This window comes from Salvelinus namaycush, chromosome 40, assembly GCF_016432855.1.
Source record: "Salvelinus namaycush isolate Seneca chromosome 40, SaNama_1.0, whole genome shotgun sequence".
NCBI lineage: Eukaryota > Metazoa > Chordata > Actinopteri > Salmoniformes > Salmonidae > Salvelinus > Salvelinus namaycush.
The window spans coordinates 17,492,345-17,513,602 of record NC_052346.1 but is presented as its reverse complement, the minus strand read 5'-3'; the positions used below and the strand labels follow the sequence as shown (position 1 = coordinate 17,513,602).

At 42.1% G+C, this 21,258-nt stretch overlaps 3 protein-coding genes across 8 annotated transcripts; 1 reads left to right on the top strand and 2 right to left on the bottom strand.

Annotated features, from left to right (window-relative positions):
• Positions 1–362: 362 nt before the first annotated feature.
• On the top strand, positions 363–9,496 carry LOC120033131 (DDB1- and CUL4-associated factor 6-like). 5 transcript variants are annotated; one of them, XM_038979397.1, is made up of 15 exons: positions 363–753; positions 1,044–1,105; positions 1,208–1,300; positions 1,449–1,634; positions 1,959–2,072; positions 2,302–2,437; positions 2,969–3,174; positions 3,919–4,009; positions 4,330–4,840; positions 4,956–4,997; positions 5,216–5,378; positions 5,579–5,735; positions 8,090–8,178; positions 8,504–8,612; positions 8,774–9,496. In XM_038979397.1, exons 1-15 carry the CDS (start codon positions 663–665, stop codon positions 8,812–8,814), a joined length of 2,091 nt encoding a protein of 696 aa, XP_038835325.1. In that variant the 5' UTR covers positions 363–662; the 3' UTR covers positions 8,815–9,496. The 5 variants fall into 5 exon arrangements, with proteins under 5 accessions (XP_038835325.1, XP_038835323.1, XP_038835328.1 ...); XM_038979395.1 differs by having other exon boundaries at positions 3,916–4,009; XM_038979400.1 differs by having other exon boundaries at positions 366–753; positions 5,240–5,378.
• A 1,178-nt stretch (positions 9,497–10,674) lies between these two features.
• On the bottom strand, positions 10,675–14,428 carry LOC120033132 (thiamine transporter 1-like). Its single transcript, XM_038979401.1, has 6 exons — positions 14,224–14,428; positions 13,107–13,670; positions 12,500–12,746; positions 12,108–12,300; positions 11,410–11,551; positions 10,675–11,279 (listed from the first exon to the last, which is right to left on the bottom strand). The coding sequence occupies exons 1-6, from the start codon at positions 14,344–14,346 to the stop codon at positions 11,088–11,090; spliced, it is 1,461 nt and encodes a 486-aa protein (XP_038835329.1). The 5' UTR covers positions 14,347–14,428; the 3' UTR covers positions 10,675–11,087.
• Positions 14,429–14,926: 498 nt separating this feature from the next.
• Positions 14,927–20,936, bottom strand: LOC120033575 (ubiquitin-like-conjugating enzyme ATG3). 2 transcript variants are annotated; one of them, XM_038979980.1, is made up of 12 exons: positions 20,771–20,936; positions 20,308–20,349; positions 20,035–20,084; positions 19,633–19,703; positions 19,099–19,206; positions 18,868–18,917; positions 18,650–18,731; positions 17,936–17,970; positions 17,667–17,822; positions 17,030–17,157; positions 16,747–16,815; positions 14,927–16,174 (listed from the first exon to the last, which is right to left on the bottom strand). In XM_038979980.1, exons 1-12 carry the CDS (start codon positions 20,840–20,842, stop codon positions 16,093–16,095), a joined length of 945 nt encoding a protein of 314 aa, XP_038835908.1. In that variant the 5' UTR covers positions 20,843–20,936; the 3' UTR covers positions 14,927–16,092. The 2 variants fall into 2 exon arrangements, with proteins under 2 accessions (XP_038835908.1, XP_038835909.1); XM_038979981.1 differs by lacking the exons at positions 18,650–18,731; positions 18,868–18,917.
• Positions 20,937–21,258: the final 322 nt, after the last annotated feature.

The following is a 21,258-nucleotide window of genomic DNA, read 5'->3' as shown; positions in this document are numbered from 1 at the left end:
AACACATGATCAACTGACGCAATGGATTTAACACAGGTAGGAAGATGTGGTTTCTGTCTGATGAAACTAGAATCTATGGTTATTATTATAATATTATAATAAGGTTATTATATAAATACTGTGGCACTTTGAGATTGTTTATCAAAGAAAAGCACTTTATAAATTCAATGTATTATTATTATTATTATCTAGGCACTAATTTCTACCATAATAATTTGTCCTTGACCAAAACTAACACATACTATCACAGGCTAATTCACAGGCCGATCATCACAAAGAGTTCAATAATATATTTGGGCTCAAGAAGTAGCGGGCTCAAAACAGGGAGGGACAAGGAGTTGTGTGAGGGGGTAATCTGGGCCTGCGCAGTGCTCACGTTCCCTGGCTACATACCATCAGCACGACCTTCTTCATGACAGACCAACGTGAAACTTTTCAGTGTGTTCTATAGATTTGTTCATTCGAGAAAGTCTGCCAACCAGACGACGATACAAAATTGAGACAATTGTAGCGACTGAACTAAAACAGAAGAAGAGTCCAGAAAGAAATTCATTTGTAGCCTAAATTGTCAGACACCATGACTTAAACTTTTTTCGGTGGAGATATTTCAGTAATACTTGCGTAAAGTGTGTTGTTTGTGAGGCCGACAGTGTTTCGACACCATGCCCTGTACCAACAATCTAATTTGGGATATTAGGAAACGCACCATCGGTTCCAACAAAATAAACAACTTTACAAGGAGTAACTACTTAGGTGAGACAAACGTTTTCATTAAATGTGTTATGTACAAATGGTCTAAATACTACTTTATTGTCATTGTATGTGTCAGTTTGTTAGTAACATGTTTTACAACAGCATAGCGCTAGGAATTGATCTAAGACAGACTGTTCTTTTATTAGCAGTGTTTTATATAAATTCATACTTTACAAAGACTACTTATTGTATTTAAACATTTGTGTTGGATAAAATACTAATTGTGTTAAAGGGACTACCTTATGGGATACCTAAAACTGTTCTTATGGTATCATAATGATTTCGTGTAGGAAGAAAAGAGTTTGTTCAAAGGCTGAAACTTGAAGCCACTCTTGATGTCCATGCGGGCTCTGTAAGTACCAACATGCCTGACAGAAGGGATTAACAGTGTAAGTGCAGTGTGATAATTGTATGATATCCTGTGTTTTCAAACTGTTATTGTTTTTCATGACAGGTCAATACGATATGCTGGAACGACACAGGAGAATACATCTTATCTGGATCAGATGATGACAAATTGGTCATCACGAACCCATATAGCCGGAAAGTAAGATGTTTTTTTGGGCCAAAACATTGTTTATGATCAAGGCACCGCACAACACATGCTTCAACCTGTTGTTCAAATGGACGCAGAAGAGACAGAGAGATAATATATGTGCCAATATAAAGTCCTCCACTATTTCTCCACTCTCCAGGTCAAGGCATCCATTACATCATGGCATCGATCCAATATCTTCAGTGCCAAGTTCATGCCCCAAACCAACGACAGAATGATCGTGTCCGCAGCAGCCGACGGCAAGATCTTCCTCACCAACGTAGAGAGGGGTTCCAACATGGACCCTGTGTTGCAGTACCACTGCCATAACGGTGCCGCCTACGAGGTGAGGGGGGGGGGGGGCGTCTGTGTTATCCAGCATTTGAATCTTATCACCATCGGAGTGTAATTCAATAACGATAGTTGATTAATGTATCCAATCTATCACATCTCCATCTACATCACATTTACCTCAACATCTTTTATTGCTGTGGAAGGTAGGACTGGTATGTGGACCATAAATAAGTCCTTGGCATGTTGCTGCAGTGAAAGTCATCTATTCTAAAGCCCACAGAACATATATCAGTAGACAGGAATTCTAATTCTGTTCGACGGCCCAATCAGAGCAGGTTCTATATCTATTCTAAAACCTGTCTATTTCTATTGGTAGATATTGACGGTACCTAGCGACCCTCATTCTTTCCTGTCCTGTGGAGAGGATGGAACAATCCGATGGTTTGATGTCCGAGTTTCTCCTGGCTGCTGGCAAACTAACTGTAAAAAGGTAGGTTTGCGTTATGACAGTCCAAACTCTATTACAGGCAAATGAACAATTCTTATGTAACTATGATGTTATTACTACCATTTTAATGTGTAGTTACATATGTATAAAGGCAACTTCTTTTTACTAATGACTTTTCACCACCATTTTTACCAGCAGTTTTACCTACTACTCAAACAACCGATGTCAGAGTTCCCTTTATGAAGATATCTTGAACTTTTTTTTTTACTAGGACATCCTGATTGACTGTCGGCGAGCAGTAACATCCATGGCCATATCCCCTGTGGAATCCTTCTATCTGGCTACTGGCTGCTCTGACAGCTCAGTCCGTATCTATGACAGGAGAATGCTGGGTACCATAGCAACAGGTATGCACAACCTCAACGGCGGCTACAGGTAGCCTAGCGTTTAGAGCGTTGGGCCAGTAACAGAAAGGTTTCTAGTTTGAATCCGGAGCCGATAAGATAAAAAATGTCTTGACGTGACCTTGAGCAGGGTACTTAACCCTAATATCTCCAGGGTCGCTGTTGATAATGGTGGTCCCTGGCTGTGACCCCTCTGAGGGTCTCAGGGGGACTTGGGATATGCTAAAAACACATTTCCAATTCACACGTGTATAATGTACGTGTAGAATGTACGTGTGTGAAACAGGACAAATATAATCAAGCACCGACCAGATAATAATAATAATTATTATTAACTCAAGACAATCACATAACTAAAAATGAACTAATAATTCTATCAATATCAGTCGTCTTGAAGGAATCCTACTACCACAGTACATAACATAGTTAATCACTGTTTGATTGTCTTTGGGCTCAGTGGTGAGAATAACATTTTCTTCTGAAGGTCTGTATGGAAAATAATAATTTCCTATATACATCTCATCCACTCTGCAGGTTTCCAGACAGGAAGTGGGGTGGCAGGGATGTGTGCGAGGTTCGTACCGAGGCACCTGGTCAACAAGTCATGTCGCGTGACCTCATTGGCCTACAGTAGGGACGGCAGGGAGGTGCTAGCCAGCTATGCCTCAGACTATCTCTACCTGTTTGACCCTAAAGATGACAAGGGACGCGAGCTGAAGGGACCGTCGCAGGATAACAAGGTGAGAACATTCCTCTCACTTACTGTGTATCACAGAACTAAAGACTGGATTCAAATATTTGAATGTAGTTTGTGTTTACACAACATCTGTGCGCTCACACCAGTTTCTGGAAGCTTCTACCACATGACATGCTGTGTGTGTGTGTGTGTGTGTGTGTGTGTGTGTGTGTGTGTGTGTGTGTGTGTGTGTGTGTGTGTGTGTGTGTGTGTGTGTGTGTGTGTGTGTGTGTGTGTGTGTGTGTGTGTGTGTGTGTGTGTGTGTTGACAAGAGGGGGTGATGTGTTGTCCCATCTCTGGGCTATTTTTGCCTCACCAGTAGATAACGGTCTGCTGTCTGAATCTGTTCTGGGAAAGGCATTTGAGCTGTGTTCTCACACACAGCTGCTGAACACATAAGCCAGAGGGCTTCTGGGTAATCTGCAGGGTGAGGCAGCATATTTTGTGCAGAACTCGATACATACAACACCAGGTAACGTCACGGGTTCCTGTACAAACACCACAGAACTAGTGTAACCTATGTGCACTAAGATGAACCTCCCTGTCCCCCTCCTTCTTGTGTATGAGACCCCTGGTATCGCCTGCCAGAGCCACCTGGCAGTGAGGGCCGGGAATGTGAGCCCCCAATGGAGGGAAGAGGAGGGGAGTGGGGGGTCTCAGCCATAGGGAAAGGGAGGTTATTTTGGTCAGGCCTGTGCCCGTGCTGTGCTGTGAGTGGTGAAATGTCACTGTGTTTCTCTCTTAGCAGAAGGAGACTCAGCAGAAGCGTCTGCGTCTGAGAGGAGACTGGTCAGACACTGGACCCCTGTCACGGCCAGAGAGCGAGAGGGAGAGGGACGGTAAGAGAAGCTCCCCGCCCCACTAAGTCCCCACTCACCTAAACGCACAGCTGACACAACACGTGTGCTATCGATGACAGAAGTGCACTCTCACTCAGTCCTATTGCTCCCGAGTGGTGCAGTGGTCTAAGAGAAGAATTTGTTCTTATCTGACTTGCCTAGTTAAATAAAGGTTACATTTAAAAATATATATATATATATATTGCATGGATTAACACACAATACAATTATACATAAACATGATATTATTAGATTATGTGAACTTTCACATCACTTTCTATGAGTAATATGATGGATTTTGAACCCTCTTCCTCCTGTAGGAGAGTCCAGGCCTGGAGTGTCTCTGATGCAGAGGATGTCAGACATGTTGTCACGCTGGTTTGAGGACGCCAGCGAGGCCCAGAACAACAGAGGAGCCCGTCCACAGCCACGACCCAGGGTAGACCCTGCAGCAGCTCCACAAGGTAGTGGGCTTCACCAGGAGGCTATGGTGCTAGGGAATCCAGCCCCGTCTCAACCAACATCAACAGCCAGCTTCTCCTCCTCCATGGAGAGCCCGAGGAGCCGTAGGAGTGGCATGGGGACAGGAAGTCTCCAACCGCCTCCTGGGGAACCAGTCCTGAGTCTGACATACAGCGACCAGGGCACCACTAGCAGCACCATCCAACTGGACATCTCCAGCGGTGGCGCCAGCGACCAGGGGGAACCCCCGCGGATCAGGAGCCCAGAGCAGGTGTCCGACACCAGGCAGATCTCACCCCTCAGCCAGTCAGAGGTGGGGGGCATGGGAGAGGAGCCCACACCACAGCCCCCTGGGGAATGGATGCAAAGGTATGGTACTATGATTGCATTGACTGAGGCATAGCTGGCCTACACAGTTAATCATTGAACTACTAGAGTCATGTCTGGCTATTAAAGTGGATGTGTTGTTCCCTTCCTTCCATAGATTTAATTTGAGAGGATCAGAATTAGGGGAAAGAGTACTCAGGTAATTATTTGCCATGGCAACAACAACTAAGAATGAGTTCTTCATCACTAACAATAGATGTGTCAGATCAGTAGTTTAAATAACGTTGATAGAACAGTAGGAACTGGCATGCTGATGTTGGGCGTTTCCTTGTTGCTCAGTGCATTCAATCAAACCTGCCATACAGAAGTTACACTTCTCATGTGGCTTGACTTTGATTGGATTTAATGACTCTACAGACATGTTGTATATCCTTCCGAAAGGCGCTCTGCTGCTGCGCGGATCCAGGAGATTTTTCGGCGGCGGAAAGAGAAGAAAGAGTTGGCGGATTGCGAGACTCGCCGTATCGGGAAGCCCTCAGTAGAAAAGATCTACAAGGGCCACCGTAATTCCAGGACTATGGTACAGTACAGTATAACAGTACTGAGGATTAAGACAAGCTTGAATTAATGATTTAGTCCACCAGAGGGGGACCTTGGGCAATATGTGGTGATAACGGCTTCAACTTCTTGTCAGCTATATTTAACATACAATGCTTTAGTTATTGAGAAGTAGCTATGTGGAATACTCATTCAAGCTTTTGTTGTTGTTGTTGTTTATAGACCAATCAGTGTTGTTTCTGGGGTGACCAGTTTGTGCTGAGCGGCTCAGACTGTGGTCATATCTTCATCTGGGACAGAGAGACAGGGGAACACCTAATGCTGCTGGAGGCAGACCAGCACGTTATCAACTGTCTGCAGCCACACCCCTACGAACCACGTGAGTTCACTGCTCCTGACAGTCTCACACTGAAGGTGGTTTTAGTGAACACCCAGTCTGGCTCTTACAACTCAAAGGCTTGAAGGCTGTGGTACAGGTACAGTGCATTTGGAAAGTATTCAGACCACTTCACTTTTTCCACATTTTGTTATTTTACAGCCTTATTCTAAAATTGATTAAATTAGTTTTTTTCCTTGTCAATCTACACACAGTACCCCATTTTTGGGGGGGCAAATGTATATAATAATAAAAAAAACTGAAATATCACATTTACATAAGTATTGAGACCCTTTACTCAGTACTTTGTTGAAGCACCTTTGGCAGTGATTACAGCCTCGAGGCTTCTTGGGAATGACGCTACAAGCTTGGCACACCTGTATTTGGGGAGTTTCTCCCATTCTTCTCTGCTGATCCTCTCAAGCTCTGTCAGGTTGGATGGGGAGTGTCACTGCACAGCTATTTTCAGGTCTCTCCAGAGATGTTAGATCGGGTTCAAGTTCAGGCTCTGGCTGGGCCACTCAAGGACATTCAGAGACTTGTTCCAAAGCCACTCCTGTGTTGTCTTTGCTGTGTGCTTAGGGTCGTTGTCCTGTTGGAAGGTGAACATTCTTCCCAGTCTGAGGTCCTGAGCTGTGGAGTAGGTTTTCATCAAGGATCTCTCTGTACTTTGCTCCGTTCATCTTTGCCTCGATCCTTACTAGTCTCCCAGTCCCTGGTGCTGAAAAACATCTCCACAGCATGATGTATCCACCACCATGTTTCACCGTAGGGATGGTATTGGCCAGGTGATGAGCGGTGCCTGGTTTCCTCCAGACTTGACACTTTGCATTCAGGCCAAAGAGTTCAATCTTGGTTTTATCAGACCAGATAATCTTGTTTCTCATGGTCTGAGAGTCCTTTAGGTGCCTTTTGGCAAACTCCAAGCTGGCTGTCAGGTGCCTTTTACGGAGTGGCTTCCGTCTGGCCACTCCACCACAAAGGCCTGATTGGTGGAATTCTGCAGAGATGGTTGTCCTTCTGGAAGATTCTCCCATCTCCACAGAGGAACTCTGGAGCTCTGTCAGAGTGACCATCAGGTTCTTGGTCACCTCCCTGATCAAGGCCATTCTCCCCCGATTGCTCAGTTTGGCCGGGCGGCCAGCTCTAGGAAGAGTCTTGGTTGTTCCAAACTTCTTCCATTTAAGAATGATGGAGGACACTGTGTTCTTGGGGACCTTCAATGCTGCAGAAATGTTTTGGTACCCATCCCCAGTTCTGTGCCTCGACACAATCCTGTCTCAGAGCTCTACGGACAATTCCTTCGAATTGGCATGGTTTTTGCTCTGACGTGCGTGCACTGTCAACTGTGGGACCTTCTATAGACAGGTGTGTGCCTTTCCAAATCATGTCCAATGAATTTACCACCGGTGGAATCCAATCAAGTTGTAGAAACATCTGAAGGATGATCAATGCAAACAGGATGCATAGCAAAGGGTCTGAATACTTATGTAAATAAGGTATTTCTGTTTTTTATTTGTAATACATTTGCAAACATTTCTAATTTAATTAATTTTAGAATAAGGCTGTAACGGAACAAAATGTGGAAAAAGTGAAGGGGTCTGAATACTTTCTGAATGCACTGTAACTGCCAAAATAAGCAATTAACATCAAGTCAAATCAAATCAAGTTTATTTTATATAGCCCTTCGTACATCAGCTAATATCTCGAAGTGCTGTACAGAAACCCAGCCTAAAACCCCAAACAGCAAGCAATGCAGGTGTAGAAGCACGGTGGCTAGGAAAAACTCCCTAGAAAGGCCAAAACCTAGGAAGAAACCTAGAGAGGAACCAGGCTATGAGGGGTGGCCAGTCCTCTTCTGGCTGTGCCGGGTGGAAATTATAACAGAACATGGCCAACATCCCATCATGCTTAGGGTCATGTATAAATATGCTGGGCAGGCCATCATTTTGGCCAACATGCCTATGCCCCCATAGGATGACAATGCCCCCATCCACAGGGTACGAGTGGTCACTGAATGGTTTGATGAGCATGAACACGATGTGAAGCATATACCATGGCCGTCTCAGTCACCAGATCTCAATCCAATTGAACACTATTGGAGATTCTGGCGCGGCGCTTGAGAGTGCGTTTTCCACCACCATCAACAAAACGCCAAATGATGGAATTTCTCTTGAAAGAAGGGTGTTTCATCCCTCCAATAGAATTCCAGACACTTGTAGAATCTATGCCAAGGTGCTTTGAAGCTGTTCTGGCTTGTGGTGGCCCAACGCCCTATTTAAACACTTTATGTTGGAGTTTCCTTTATTTTGTCAGTTACCCGTATATTCCTTTTTTAATTTTCCTGTTCATTCCAGTGTTAGCCACATCAGGGATAGATTCCAACATCAAGATCTGGTCACCGATGGAGGAATCCCCATCATTCAACAGAGTACTCGCTGAAGAGGTGTGACATAAATACATGTATTCATGTCACAGGAGGCTGGTGGCACCTTAATTGGGGAGGACAGGCTCGTGGTAATGGTTGGAGTGGAGTAGGTGGAACGGTATAAAATACAGCAAACACGTGGTTACCATGTGTTTGATGCCATTCCAGTCGCTCCGTTCCAGCCATTATTATGAGCCGTCCTCCCCCCAGCAGCCTCCACTGATTTGTGTGCTTTACAATCAAACACGTGTGTGGAGGAAAGAAAGGCTCTCATCATAGTGACATTGATGAAGCCATTGGAACCTCTGATCTCCTGACACCTGGTGCTCTGTGTGTCCTGTAGGTGACCTTCCGTAATGAACTGATGCTGGAGGAGACCAGGAACACCATCTCTGTACCTGCCTCATTCATGCTGAGGATGCTGGCCCAACTCAACCACTCCATCACAGCAGGTGAGCGCCTCACACATACACACACAATCTTCCCACCCGGCATCCCTAGTGATAACCCTGGATACAGAATGGCTATGGAGTCTATCTTAAGTGGTTATAACATGTGTTATAACAGCAGTCACTGACTGGTAACATTGGTCATCTCTTTCTTTCCTCTACAGAGTCTGAGGACAATGAGGAAGACGAGCAGCCCTATCCATAGCTTCCATACTGGACTGTTGAATGTGTGAAGTAGGAACTACATATTATCTCATTGGATTCACTTTGTGGCCATTATAGTGGTAATGTTACCATGGGGACTGGAGTATTGGACCTCACCTAGTGTAGGTTATAGAACACTAGAAGAGGTTGTGTTGATTTTATAAGTATACTTTATATTCAGATGTAGATCAAGGAATGTTTTCTACCTATTTATATATTTTGTTCAGGTGTCCAGCCTCTCCGTCTGGCTATGAGAAGTGTTCTCTAGATGGTATCTCGTTGTTCTCCTCTGTGTTGTGAACCTCAGGCCTTTTTGTGAGAAGTCGCATTTCATCTTACTTTGTGGCGTTTCCTGATACTCTGCAACGACGGCTTCAGTTCTAACTGTTGTCAATGTGCTTGTTTACCAAAGAGAATGTGTTTAATTTAAGAATGTTAATGTTAAGAATGTTAAGAAAAAAAAATATATATACACATTTGCTTGAAATAAATCACCCTGTTCTTCCTTCTGAAATGGCTAATTGAATGTTAATAAGGAAGCACTTTGTTACAGTATATGAATTACTAGGTAGTTACAGTACTAATTACATAGACATGTGGTAATTGCAAGTATTGCAGTATCTGGATTAGAAGCTACATTTGTATATTTATGTAACCAGAACCAGGTTGCTGCAAACTCTCAACACTGGAGTTGTTTTAAATACATATTGATATTACCATGCATGCTTGGTGACATGAGCACAAATGTTTGTATTCAGAAACAAGAAACAAATGTCCCACATTTCTAAACATTTTATACTACAAAACTATTTGTTTATTGAAAAACATTACACACAAGAACAGGGAAGACTGAAGAGAGAATGTAGTGACTGTGAAGTCAAAATGAACATATTGTAAAAATATTAAATAAACATTCATTGATCCGTAACAAGCCTACTATAACTAGGTGCTCTATTTAATCCTACCTGCTTCAGCAGACATTTGCATAGCGGTTGTTTTGGCAGTGTCGGAGGTGGAACTGCTTTAGAGCTGTCAAATCCACAAGCTGCTCCCAGTATAATAGCTAAAGCGGACCTTGCCATTGGCTGCATGGAGTCCCGTTAAAGAGAAATCCCATGCAGCCTTGTTTACAAGTTAAAACACTGGAATGTGAGATGTAATCTACACTTCGATTAGCGGGTGTCAGCTAACGCCAGTTAACACTTGATCTGATTGAATCCAGGCCTTAGTATCATGAAATAAATATGTTAACATGATTGAAGATGACAAGATTCTCATTATGACTAAAGAAAACAGAACGAGGCTAATCTTTTTACTATTTTAGGGGATGCTCTTGTAACATATAGAGGCAGCATGTTGTGTAACCGGTAAGTTATAACATGTACTGTAGGTGCTTTTGGTCTTTCAGTGACCAACCAAGCTCTCAGAACATCAGCTTCAGTCATCTGCTACAGCGCTCAGCCTTCCAACTACTGGGATTTGTATTGATAGTAAAAAAATAAGAAGCTAATTTGTATTAATACAGTATAGTTGAACCACTTCAGTAGTAGACCTACATTCAAGGCCAGTGATTATAATACAATAATATACTGTAAATATGGCCTCCAACTCCATGTCAATCACTTACATATGCGTTTCATTTTTGACCCATGAATGTATGGTTAATACGTAGTATAGATATTAGATAGATATTATAGCTAGATATTAGATGGCCATATTTATCTTAAGACACTTGACAATCTATTGCTGATCAATCAAATCTTTGCGACATTTGATTCGATGCTTCAGTGGGTACATTTTATAAAAAGCTATTCTTGCAACAATTGAACTCTAACAATTCATAAGATATTTCTAGCAGTTGAGAATGTAACATTTATTGCTTATCCATTGACTTACTTTGGTAGTTAAGTCAACGATTTAAAGTGGGAAAATCAGATAGTAGACTATGTAACATACACCACAAATACAGCTTTTGTGTGACAAAAAAAATTGGAAATCACAAACAACGCCTAAATATAGGCGAACTACACATTTTCATTAAACCCATAAGGCTATCATATAAACATTAAAATGTTATACTCTGCAAGTGTTTTTAGGCCTGCACCCAATCCATGAATGATGTGTTTGAGCAAGCAAAGGAGTACAACACACTTGCATAGTATGATGACCACGGTTGGGGTCAATTCCATTTCAAATCATCCTGAATTGACTGAGTTTAAATGGAATTGGGCCCTGACTTGTTCCTCTTTGTAGTACTGCACCATAAACAGGTAGTCATGTCCCTGTGATCTGCTGCAGCTCATTGCGGGGAGGAGAGTCTCTGCTAAGGCAGTCTGACTCAGTCTCTCCACTATCAGTCTGAGGCTGGGCCGCTGGCCGGGATCTTCTCCTCAACACCAGCTTGTACAGCCCGGCCACGAGGAAGATCACTGCGATCACAGCGAAGTAGCTGGCGTATATGAGAAACTGAGACGGAGAGAGAGAGAAAATATTTATCAAGCTACATCAGTGTTGTAACAGTAATACGACTCTTTTTAAAAACAAAACATATTTTACATCCAAACATCATGGATAGTATTGTCTTTAGATAAGTTACCTGTGGGAAAATGTCCAGGCCCAGCCCGACAGAGTCCACTACCACAACAGTAAGCAGAGTCTGAAGCAGCAGGGCAATGAAAGTGTTCACACCAAACACCAAGGCATATCGCTGCATACTCAGGTTGGCAGCAATCTGATACCTGGTGGAGCACAAAACATTGTCTTCAGAAATACAATTTAAAACATAAAAGTGGACTTTGAATACACAGTAGAAAGATGAAATTGAACACAGTTAAGATATCATAGGTAGACAGCTAGCTACAGTAGAAGCCTACAGCAATGATACAATTGAGTCCAAACATTAATAACAAACTTTAAATCCCTGGACATCATATGGTTTTCAGGGGATGTCTGTCTGTCCTAATCACGCAGCGATGGTTATATCATGTACTGTAGGTCAGGATGTCTGTCTGTCCTACTCACGCAGCGATGGTTATATCATGTACTGTAGGTCAGGATGTCTGTCTGTCCTACTCACGCAGCGATGGTTATATCATGTACTGTAGGTCAGGATGTCTGTCTGTCCTACTCACGCAGCGATGGTTATATCATGTACTGTAGGTCAGGATGTCTGTCTGTCCTACTCACGTAGCGATGGTTATCAGCAGCATGTAGGTCAGGATGTCTGTCTGTCCTACTCACGTAGCGATGGTTATCAGCAGCATGTAGGTCAGGATGTCTGTCTGTCCTACTCACGTAGCGATGGTTATCAGCAGCATGTAGGTGGCTCTGAAGACCACATAGGAGGTGTAGCACACCCAGATGTTCCTGATGGTGTCCATGAGGTACACAGCCACAGCCATGACCACTGAGAAGATGCAGAGAGCCAGCTCTCCCCAGACTGCCCAGGAGACCTTGATTGAGCCCACCCCGAAGGCTGCTAACGCACCTAAGCACAGACACCAGGGGTGTGATCAGTCAGCAGACAAACAGGACATGCATTGAAATTAAAATGTGCATTCTTATTTGATTAGATTCTGCTTCCAGGCTGACCTGGAAGTACGGTAACGCAAGACTATTCTTTAATCAGTTCAAGTAGTATCTTCTCAGGTTCTAATTCATCTGAAACGGTACTTCATCAAGTTTACCTAACAAGGTGGAGACTGTCTCCACGTATCCATTGTAGATCTCAAACTCCTGGGAGGGCAGGACTTTCTCCCACAGGGCCTGAACATAGTTGACCAACTGGAAGTAGCCACAAGTAGAGAGGGCCCACCACACCGACCAAGCCAGGAGGGCAGGGCATGAGTAGCACTGCAGGAAGTCTTCCCATAGGATCCTTAACACGTCCACTAAGCCACTGCTAGCACCACCACCATCACTGGCCGTCACGACCTGAGTGAAGAAAATTGTACACAGAGTTGAGTAAGAACTTGCGTAAGAATCAACAGACTCAAATGCTCTGAAAAAAACTGCTTCCTGAAAGTGATGAAGCAAGGTTTTAGTTCAATGTCTTTTTTGTAAATGCTCTAGTATTGCAACATTCAATGTTGTCAATCAGGATTGTGTCAATCTAGTGTCTTTCAATTTGGGACAGCAGAGTTGCATGACATCAATTAATAAACAACAATGAATGGTTTTAACTCAGAGCTGCAACATGGTTCAACAACAACACTACTCAGTCCTTCAAAGAGGCCATGGTGACCTGTCTTACCAATAACAATAAAAAGATCACAAAAAAAAAAAGCAGCTCACCATGGTGACCTCATCAATCTTCAGAAGTATTTTGCTCTCAGGGTCCTCTGCTTCATCCATGGGAACCCTGCTGTTCTGATGCACCGGCTTCTCCCCCTCTGTCCCCTGGCTCTTATGGAAGAACAAGCTCTTACCGGGCATGGGCAAAAACCAGGGCGCCACGAAGGCCAAGACGGCCGACACCAATGTGATAATACTGAGGTAGAGCAGCGGGATCTGAGCCACAGACACTAGCAGCTGCCCAGCCAGCGAGCCAGCGGCAGAGCCCAGTAACGTAATACTACGACAGTAGCCAGTGACTCTCTGGTACTGGGCCGGCTCCACCACACTGTAGATGTAAGAGTAGTAGGCTATGTCTGTGGCAGTGGCGAGGCCAAAGAACACCTCCAGAAGCTGCATGGCCAGCACGCCCTGGGCCTTCACTAGCATAACGTAGGTCACGACCAAGCTCACCGCCTGCAGGATCAGCACAGGCTTGTAACACAGGTAGTCCGTGGCCAGGAAGACTGGGAAGAGTAACACAAGGTAGGAATAGGTCCATATTGGGTAGATTTCATTTACAAGCTGTGGACAGAGGATACGTAGACAACGTCAGCCATGTTATTGTAATTCACTCCTAAGGACAAAATAGATAAATGCTTCCAATGGACAAAAATGTGATGTAACGCTAATATTCAAGGTTGCTGCCTGTTTAACTATTACAAAGCAATAAGTAACCTCCATATTAGTTAACTAGGCTACCTTTCTTCATTGGTGCCACAAGGGGAAAGCAATTATTTCCGGATTTGAGACTTTTTTTCAAAGGATTTGAGACCACATGAGCTAGTGGTCCTATTAAGAAAATATTTCAAGGATTGCAGTCAAACTGGATTAGCACGAGGACACAGAAACAATGTTAGTAAGATAATATTACAGAAGAGCCAACGGTTCTCTTGGCTGTAACGTTATATTGGTGATATAAAGAAATGTAAAAAAAAAAATATAACATTAGCATATGATTTCATTAGCGTTACAGATATTCCCATGTAAACAATACGTTATTTTGTAGATTTAGCTAGCTAAATGCAGTTGCTTGTTGCACAATGAACAAGAAGCTAATGCTCGTCCTTCCACTTACCTCTGTTTCAGTAAGGTTTTTATCAGGGCCCATCAAAAACGCAGTTAAGAAAGGCTCAGAAGGTCGGAGATTAGAGAAGAATCCATAAACACAAAGTAAGATCGTGGGATATAGTTGAGACATGTCAACCAAAATAAAAACACACCAGAACGTGACCTCCACGCACCATAGTCGCTAGTAGATTGATCTGACAGCAATATGGAAAACCAAGTGAAAATTTTGTGAGTCGCAGTAAAATGACGACAGAACCTTCGGCCAATTAAATGAGAGCAACGAGGGGGTTCGTCTCTAAGGCAACAAAATAAGTGACCATTTTTTCTTTGAAATGAGGCACACAGGCTGGTATACTTACCAAAGTGATATTACATTTTCTAAATCAGATTCTGCCCATTAATATTGATGTGTATATTGACGTTGATGTGTATACAGGGCTCATTTGTAAAAGAGACCTTGGTTTCAGAATGACTCACTGTCAAAAAAGGTTAAATAAAAGGTTAAATAAAATACGAATTATTATTTGAACAGTCAGTCTGGCTCCAAACTCATTACGTAACCTTAGGTATTCATAAACCATGCATACATTTTAATCTAGCTATCAATTTGCTGAGAAAATAAATAAATTTCAGATGCCATATGTGCTTTATAATGCATGATCTCAATGGCATTCACCCAGTGGTAGGTAGTTTTATAACGGCATAATGTATACAATCCATCATATTGGGGATTTTTATTGATATAAATGTACATTACTTTAAAAATGTTCCGTGTGTTAAGACAGCTGTTACACAAGGAGTCTGTAGGATCAACAGAAAGAGCCACAACCTGTCCAGCTGATTCTTGGGAAAAGAAAGTACTCTGGAGTCAGTTACTCAGACATTTTACAGTCAATATTTCAGCATTAATGAGTGAGTTATACATACTGTTAAGAGAAGAGTACTATAGTTAACAATGAATGCACTGTGCAGACCCTTAGCCAAATGTGCAGAACTGACGTCTTTATATATTTGAGAAGACTCAGTCAAACTCCTGATGACATACCGTGTCTTTGAATAATCTGGTGATACAGGTAACCTAGCATGTCATCATACAAAAAGGTAACGCTCACATTCCTACAACACAATCATCATGACGTCATCTCTACAGGACAAGACAGTGGAACTAGGAGCAGGGTTAAAAAAAAAAAGAACAAAAAAAAAGAGCTGGGCAGCAAAAAAAAAAAAAAAAAAGGACACCAACCTCACTTACAGGAACCAACGATGGTCCTGGGCCCAATAAACCATGTACACTTCACCATGAAGACAAACTGGCATTGGTCTGAACCAGTAAAGAGGTCCAAACATTTGTCCAGCACATCACTGAAAAAGATAATGCAAAGTGGACAAAACATTTGTTCGATTTCTTTCAACAACATTTAATTGGTAAGCATTTGAGAGGACATTAGTGGCACCATTACTATGGTAAAAAAAAAAGTTGTGTGGTTATAAAAACAAAATGGTGAAAACTTGAAAGCCTATCTGTCAGTGACTTAATGTAAAATAAATATAGTTATATTTGAATGGTTGTTTATGACAGAGCTGGGCATTTGCCAAGTACAGAGTGAGAATCTTCCAGACAAAAACACTGCGAGATCAGTCACCACATAAAGCCATTACATCATTGGGATTACAGCATTACCAACATCTGTATACACCCATCAACCCCTCAGCGATTCATCCTATTCCCACACAGAGGGTCAGAGTACCCAGAATACTCCAAGAGTCATTCCGAGAGACAACATTCCATACCCCACTAACGCTGCCAGCCAGAAGACAGATTCCTCCTACACTCAAAAATGTTTGCAAGAGTAGCCTACACCTCTGTAGGATGGAGCTACATGGTGAAGTGCCTTGTGTAGTCGTATTCTATCGTGGGGATGACGGCCTGGACAAACTTCAAGAAAATCAACAGATACCTGAAACATGAAGTTAAGGAATAATGTGTAGGCAAGAATGGAAGAGAAACAGTATTAGCAAGATCACTTCTATTTACATCTCACCTTAGCTTGGGTTACATTGAATTATACCATTGCATTTTTGAATACTCGTTTCACTATAAAGCACAGTATATCAGCACGTTAGAATTCAACTAAAGCCATTGAATTCTACCGTGTTTGAGCTGCGTTTAGAAGCAAAAGTCGAATTGAAAACATTGAATTAGATTTTTCATAACAGCAAGCTACGACTGACGGTTTCTTTGTTTGGTTACCAAGACAACTACTGTAGTTATCTAGTAAACTTGCTAGCTACTTCAGTGGATGTTAAAAACATTTCAAGCAGCACATTTGTTAAATTATAGCCATGGTATGAAAGGAATAATCAACTCGTTCCCTGGAAATTAATGCAACTCTGTGTAAAGTCGTTCATTATTTTCCATAGAACACATAGGCCCTCGATTATCCCTTACATAATGATACATACACTTAAATCACCAAGCTGCATTAAAACACTTGACTTCAACTGAGCCGACAATTCACTTAAAGGATGCATATGAACTCCAAGTTCTCCTCCCCCTTCCGCCACCGTCTCGATGATCCTTTTCATCACTTCAGCATGTCTGGAAAACAGGAAGTGGCAACATTAGTTTACAGGACCATAAGCGCTCCCTCGATGAGTAGTACAGTCGGATCCGTACTCAAAGTTTTTCAGAATAGGAGTTCTGATGTGGGATCAGTTTTAGATTATAATGAATAGAAGGGGGACCTGATCCTAGAGCAGCACTCCTCCGATTTTGAGTCACTGAAAGCGTGTTCATGATCTCTTGCTTTTACCTGCAGGGATGCACAGAGCACATGGCCGGGGGTGGTAGGTGGGGGTGATTTTCGATGGTGACTGTTTTCTTCACATGATCCTGGCTGATGTCCTCGTACATCTGATCCACTGTCAGGGGCTGTCTGTCCTGTAGGAGTGAGAGGGGAAATGGTAAACAGAACATAGAACCCAGGAACTCGGTTTCCCAGGTAAGTCGAAGACATCATTCTTCCTCAGCTGTAAGAACGCATCTTGGGATTTACATCCTCAGTAATATTCACAATGCAATCCAAAAGGACACACAGCAGTATCTAAATGCCAACAGGTTTTGTTACTGTGCACATAGGATGCACTTTTTAGTCTACCCTAGAAACCCAGTTACACTAAGCTGACGCTGTACTGCTGAGAGCTAGTTTACAAATCAAATACATTTTATTTGTCACATGCGCAGAATACAACAGGTGTAGACCTTACAGTGAATGCTTACTTAACTGCATTGTTGCTTAAGGTAGTGTAAGAAAAATATGTGTTAAAGTATACTAAAATAAACTGAAGTAAAAAATAAAACAAATAATTAAGGAGCAACAATAAATTAACAGTAGCAAGGCTATATACAGGGGGTACCGGTACAGAGTCAGTGTACAGTAAGTGTGTTACCTCATCGTATCCAAATAGCCAGAGTCGAGGAGTCTGATAGTATTTGTCATATGTGATGTAGAGGTCATACGTTCGAGTCTGCAGGATGTCATCGTTCCCAGCCTCTCCCGTTTTGGATTTAGACAAGTCCACCATTTTACTGGTGTCCAGGGTGGCCTAGAGACATATGAGGGGGGAAAAAACTGAAGTGAAAAATGGGGAATAAAGACACTTCCTGGAAATGGAAGCAATGTACAATAAAAGGTACAACAATACTGTGAACTTCTGACCTCATCTGTTTCCAATAGTCCACTCTCCTCATACTCTGAAAAAACAGAACAAGACAAACTGAACCCTTACATTAATTAACTATGAAAGTCAGTTAAGAACAAATTCTTATTTACAATGACGGCCTACCAGAAGGCCTACTGCGGGGGTTAAAAATACAACAGAAATAGGACAAAACACATCACAACTAGTGAAGTATAACCACGTAAACAATGATACAGATATTTCACCGGACATATAAATGTGAAGCATCCGTTTGGAGTTTCCATTCCCTACCAAATATGGTAATGAGAGGAAGCCCAGCGGCCGGGAGTGGGAGAAGACGGAACAAGATGGATTTTGGCCGACATTCTGCTAATTTTCTCATCGATTACACATTTGATCTCAATTCAATTTTCTGTTCCCAAAACAAAAATATGCTACAAACATAATCAAGTAAGTTTTGTATACTTTACCCTTTGCCAAAGTTTTAAAAATTGTGTTGTTTAGGAGTGCAAAGGCAAGTTGAGTTATTGCACAAACCCACTTCAGAGTAGGTGTTCCCTAATGGAAATATGCACATGTGCGCTAGAACGCACCAATAGGATCTCGCTTGCTTGTGCTTGGCTCTGCCCACTATGACTCATTTGTTCCCGTTTGAAACAAAGGGCTGTGGTCTATCTTGGTTTAGTTAAACAAATCTTTGGAATATTCCTTGAGGAGTAGAGAGTAGACACCTTCCATATCTGCTGCCTCGTCTTCATCATCATCATCATCACCGTTCCCACTAGCACCAGAGTTCACATTCATGTTCATGTCCTTTCAAAACAAAGGAATACAACTATTTTAAGACGTCTGCAATGGTATTAATCTAAGGTTGTTAGTTTGAAACATTCACTATCAATGCAGATTACTAGGATTCAAAAACAAAACGTAAATGGTCCATCAAATTTACCTTGTTGTCCAATGAGATTTCTCGTACAGCTTCTGTAACTCCCCCTATACCTAAAATATCAATTTGAAATATAACATTCCTGGACAAACAAACCCAAAAGCTAACTTTATTTATAATGTATTCCTGAAACTGCACTCTGCAGCACATCAATAAATGAAGGTATATTGCACTACAACATAAAAGACCCAAGAAAATGAACCATAGTCACAGGAAATGTCTAAAGTGTCCAACCTGAGTTGTGGTAGGTGTCGACCCATCCTCCATCTCCGTCATCCTCCTCTATGATGGCTTCCAGTTCATCACAATACTCCATCTGTTTACAGCGCTTGTAGCAGGGAACTGTAGGCACACACAAAATATACATTACTAAAGCAACAATAAGGACAAGTAACAGTATTGTAGAGAAAGCGCCACTTTAATAAATGGATCACTAGTCACTTTAATAATGCCACTTAAATAATGTTTACATATCTTGCATTACTCATCTCATATGTATATACTGTATTTTAAACCGTTGATTGCATCTTGCCTATGCCGCTCGGTCAATGCTCATCCATATATTTATATGTATATATTCTTATTCCATTCCTTTACTTAGATGTGTGTATTAGGTAGTTGTTGTGGAATTGTTAGATTACTTGTTAGATATTGCTGCACTGTTAGAACTAGAAGCACAAGCATTTCACTACACTCGCAATAACATCTGCTAACCATGTGTATGTGATCAATAACATTTAATTTGATTTGAGTTCACACAGTTCTTACCATTGCGAGTCAATAGGAACTGCTTATCCTTGGGTAAATACGGCTTCACCTTCTCCTCTTCCCCAGACACCCTGGAGGGAATAAACATGTGACATCTGGGACTACTGTGCTGTCAAAACTTCATACTGTAGTTGATGCTATATTTGGAGACAGCGTAACATCCATCCAGAGTAATTACATGCTCATATCAGACTAATTCGATTATAGAAATGAAGTGCAATTTAGCTGACTACAATATCATATTAGAGGTGGGATAAAGTCAATTTCAATTCCTGTTAGTTGAACTGGACATCGGAACATGGGCATTTCTTCATAAGAGTGTAATTCAATTTCAGAATTGACTTGGATGGAGCCAACCCATGTCCTGGGTTGAGTATCAATCTTACTCCAACAGACACTCACCATTTCCATGTGGGGCAGTGATGAACAAGGTGATCTCCAGCAGCTACAAACTAATGGAGAGAAAATAGAGATTTAATAGGAAGTTGTAATAGTTCAGACAGATGACAATTACTGTGGGTCGGGGAAAGGGGCTTCTTGGAATTATGACAAACTTCTCCAAAACCTCTTTCAGTTGCACTTATTTGCCCAAATGATGAAAGTCTTCATACGTGTGACTTGTTGGGCTTTTTAAAGTGACTCAGTTACAAAGGATACGAAAGACAACTTCCTCACCTCTTCTGGGGTGATAACCCCAGTCTCCTTGAATTTGGATTCCTATCAGACAAAATAATGAAGTAATATTATTGTTGAGTTGGCAGTTTGGTATATTTAACGTGTGTGACTGCCTGCAAACAATTGCATTACAGAGGAGGTTAGACATTCCATTCTTAATTGCTTGAAGGTCTTAAACATTGACTGTCACATTTTTCAAATGTGCTTAACTGGAATCATGCGAAGCTAACGTTAACTACATTGACAAGACAGTCATCAACGCCATGAGACCTCTAAATATTTCATAAACTGAGATTATACACTGCAATAGGACTGTAAACAACGAATTGTAGCTACATAATACAAGTTGAGAGCACTTGAGGAAAGTCTTCCCGATAACGCATGCTAGCATGTTAGCATCTTACACATCACTGCTGAGTGATAGCAATCTACAGTAGCTAGCGATACCGCTAATTTAGCTTACCTTCAGCACTGGAGTAAAAAACTCGGCTACACCAAGGGCCGTTCCTTTTACGGAATTAATTGCGTTCTGCATGTCAGCTATCAGATCGACCCCGACAGATGTGTGCGTCTTCAAACGCCGAAGGACCGTCGGTTTTCAGTTTTTTTTTTTGTCAGCAACAGATCACATGACTTGTCATTTGAGGATCCCCTTCCGCTGTTAAAGTCTCGAGAGATTTGTCTGGACGGCTCAAGGGTTGCCCGATCATGACTGGCCCAGGCCCCAAGGGAAAGTTAAATACATTTGAGTTCTTCAATCTGGAATAAGACCTTTATTCAGCATACATACAGGTAACTGCCAAAATGAAGGAAACACCAGCATAGGGAACACGAGCCGCCAGAACAGCTTCAATGCGCCATGGCATATATTCTACAAGTATCTGTCACTCTGTTGGACGGATGTGACACTATTCCTCCACGAGAAATTCCATATTTGGCGTTTTGATGATG